General features: G+C 39.1%; 1 protein-coding gene across 1 annotated transcript; it reads right to left on the reverse strand.

Annotated features, from left to right (window-relative positions):
* Positions 1-915: 915 nt before the first annotated feature.
* LOC120530548 (gamma-crystallin M2-like) lies at positions 916-2,370 on the reverse strand. The gene is made up of 3 exons (XM_039754977.1): positions 2,362-2,370; positions 2,032-2,274; positions 916-1,188 (listed from the first exon to the last, which is right to left on the reverse strand). The coding sequence occupies exons 1-3, from the start codon at positions 2,368-2,370 to the stop codon at positions 916-918; spliced, it is 525 nt and encodes a 174-aa protein (XP_039610911.1).
* Positions 2,371-3,495: the final 1,125 nt, after the last annotated feature.

Here is a 3,495-nt window from a genome sequence, read left to right on the forward strand (position 1 = left end):
AGTTGGCCTAAGTCTCTAAGACTGTAACACTGTCTGATTTTCTCTTTTGACTTTGTTATACATGACTGTGGACCCCAAAGAGGTTTATTTTCTCCAGGTGGGTTGCTGATTGCAGTCATTGTTTTCTTGTCCTCTGATGTATCACAGGATTTTTAGTCATATTAATCAGGTTCAAAGTACTTTCATTTCCTCTCTGTTTAAACAAATCTATGCCTTTATGTGTATTCATTATTTAATTAGTATCACACATGCATGTAAGTGGATCATCCTGTAGGTCCTTCTCAGGTATGTACTTCCATCCTAAGTTGAAAGAGGGCACTGGTGCTAACCTTATTCTCTGAACATTCCCAGTGAGGGCAGCTGACTCTGTCCCTTGTGGTCCCCTCACTATATATCCCATGGTTCCAGGGAAGCAGGCGTCACTCTTTTCAAGAACAGGACAACATTCTTCCTACTGTGACTCTCACAGGCTTTACCAGCCAAGAAAGGCTCCTCACTTTCAGACCCTGATTTTTGTTTGTTTAATGTCAATGAATGCATGTTTTATTTGGACGATTGTTACAATTAAAGGGGGATGACCAGGCTGGCACCCCAATGTTTTCAGTTTGTGGACCTGTAGTACCTTCCAACATTCATAATAGTAATTTTTAAACTTTGTAATTGAATTTATCTGTGAACTTATTAGTGCTATGAGCCAGAATTCCATAAAGAATGCTACACAAAAATAAACAAAAAACTGAATGTTGCTGTAGTTGTCTCCAAGAAGGTTCTTACTTATTTAAATCATTTTATTTTCAAAACAACAAATCCTTTGATGTTAATAATCAAAGATTCAGCAGATATCAATGAAACACAAGTCCTCAGTTTAATATAACATGGTGAAATTACTTTATTTTAAAATTATGAATGTCAAGTTTAACAAAAATCTGTGATGCGCCTAAAGGAGCCAATCCTAGGGTTCATGCCACCCCAGTCAGAGTATCTCCTGTATTCGCCAGGCCTCAAGAAGTACTGCCGTCCACGGTAGTGAGGCTGCTCGTACATGATCCAGTAGCCATCTGTATGGCAGGAATGAATATCTGGATATCTGAAGTGATCCTGGAGAGACTCACAGTCATCCATGAACTCCATCATCTGTCCTCCGAAGTTTTCTCTCTCATATATCTTCATACGGTATGACCCTCTGTGCTGTTAATTGAAAAAGAGAGGATTCAATGAATAAGCATTAGTTGTAAAAAGTAGTCCTTCTATTTTTTGCACAGATTACTGTAACTAAGTCAGCATGGTGACACAGTGGTTAGCACTGTTGCCTTAAGGGTCTTATGTCCTGATATTGTGTCCAGGATCTGTCATTGTCTGAGTGGAGTTAGAATATCCTCGATGTGTCTGCAGGAGTTTTTCTCCAGGTGCTCTGGTTTTCCTCCTATATATCCAAAAAAATACCTACCTCTCTGAAGTGGCCCATTGAGAGTGAATAGGCTCAGTGATTGACTGCAGTACACCTAGTGTCTGCCTCATTAGACTCCAAATCCTCCTAGTCCTGAGCTGGATTAAGCAACTTTGATTACGTTACATTATATTTAGTTATGCCATATTATTTTGTGTCACTAATCCATACATGTGTACCCTTTGGCAGACATACTAGTATAATCTTACAATACAAATTAGACTGGACCTTGCACACTTACACACTGAAGCTACCCTGTAGGGAGAAATCCCTTTTGGTGATAAAAGAGCTGTAGTTTTATGCAAGGTATTACAACATACACCAAATAATATGCATCCTCCAGTTCCTGGGCAGAAGTCTCCTTTTGACATTTTCACCCACACAAATGAGTGGTGGTAGTGGAAAAAAAAAAACACTCAGCTCTGAGACATTGAATAATGTAAAAATCTGTGAGACTCATGGGAAATGCACTTGAAACACATGGCGATAAAAATGTCAACACAGAATCCCAGCACAAAGACCGGATGACACCATAAATCAGTCCACTACTTATAATACATTTGAAAAAATTTTTCCAGACTTACTTGAGGAACCATACGGCAGGACCTGATGCTATCGCTGTTGCCCATCCAGCGCTGGTAATCAGGATACTCGCCCCTCCTTAGGAAGTACTGGTAGCCCAAGTAGTTTGGGTGCTCATAGAGCATCCAGCAGCCGCTCTCCACCCGGATGGAGTTACAGCGACTGAAGTAAGAGTGCAGGTCAGTGCAGTCGCTGCTACATTCGTAGTAGCGACCCTGGAAATTTCTGTCTTCGTAGAAAATGATCTGCAAGAAAAGAACAAAATAATAAGCAGAAGGTTTTTCTTTGATAATTATACTACTAATAAGACTGAACATTAATGAATACCACACCTTGCCCATTGTGGAGTTTCAGTGCTGAGACAAATTCTGAGAGTCAGTCGGCTGCTGAGGTTTTTATAGTCTAAAGGTCAGCTATTGGTTTTGTTATTCTAATGTATAGACCTGATGAATCAGCCGTGCACTGACTGAAAATATACCTAGTGGGTGCTTCCATTTGTGTAGTCATTGTATTGAGTTGCTGCGTGACCCTGAGCAAGCAAACATGTCACTCATGTTAAACAAACCCACTAACTATTGTTCTATAATGTACATGTAAAGCCACTGGGATAGTGTTCAAAACACTGTTTACTTGCTAGTTTAATGAAAGCAGACTTAACAATTTATCAAGAGAGGTACTTCATAATATGAACATGATTTTTCTTTTTGTTTCTGCCAAAGTGTTGCTTGTTCATGTGTTAAATGCTCCTGCATTTCCTTTTAAAATGGTTTTAGTGAAAACCATTTTCATTCTGTATCATTTCAGATGGTTATATAATAGCTGGAATTATAATAAAATCATCAAATAACACACATGAACTGGTTAATATAGGGTGGCGTAGGGAAACAGGAAATTTTCAATTGACATTCAATGCACGAATAAACAGATTACAAATACACTGATGAAATGTATAGTACAGGATATGCAATTAATGATGGTAATCAATGTTCATTCAAAATTCATTTCATGCTTTGAAGAAAACATCATGAAGGTGTTGTCCATTTCTCCGAACACATTCTGACAGCGTGTTGTGGAAGTTCTGCATTGCTCAACATAACATGTTAAGAAGAATGCCAGCGATTTCCTCTTCAATCCTCCTTTTTCATTCAGCAAAGGTTGCAGGACATGTACACTTGGCTTTAAAGATGTCCCCACACAAAAAATTCAGCAAACAGTGAGATCTGGGGATCAACGAAGCAATGGAATGTCACAATTGAACGAAATTATGCACCTTCCAAACAATCATCGAATAGCTGACATCGGTTTTTGGGCAGTATGCAAAGTGCCTCCACTTGGGGACTTCTTTCTTTAGGCTGAACACATTTCTTCGAAATTACGTAAACGCATGAGCAGATGGGACATGATCATGATGTCTAAACTGGTAATGACGTTGAAAATGCCTTTGCGCAGCAGTCACACTATCACCA

Source organism: Polypterus senegalus, chromosome 6, assembly GCF_016835505.1.
Source record: "Polypterus senegalus isolate Bchr_013 chromosome 6, ASM1683550v1, whole genome shotgun sequence".
In the NCBI taxonomy this organism is placed as follows: domain Eukaryota; kingdom Metazoa; phylum Chordata; class Cladistia; order Polypteriformes; family Polypteridae; genus Polypterus; species Polypterus senegalus.

What these genes read in the sequence shown, in the direction of transcription:
- LOC120530548 (XM_039754977.1), bottom strand. An exon ending in CCTGCCGTATGGTTCCTCAA is followed by an intron (nt 1,189 to 2,031) that starts GTAAGTCTGGAA and finishes TTCAATTAACAG; the next exon opens with CACAGAGGGTCATACCGTAT.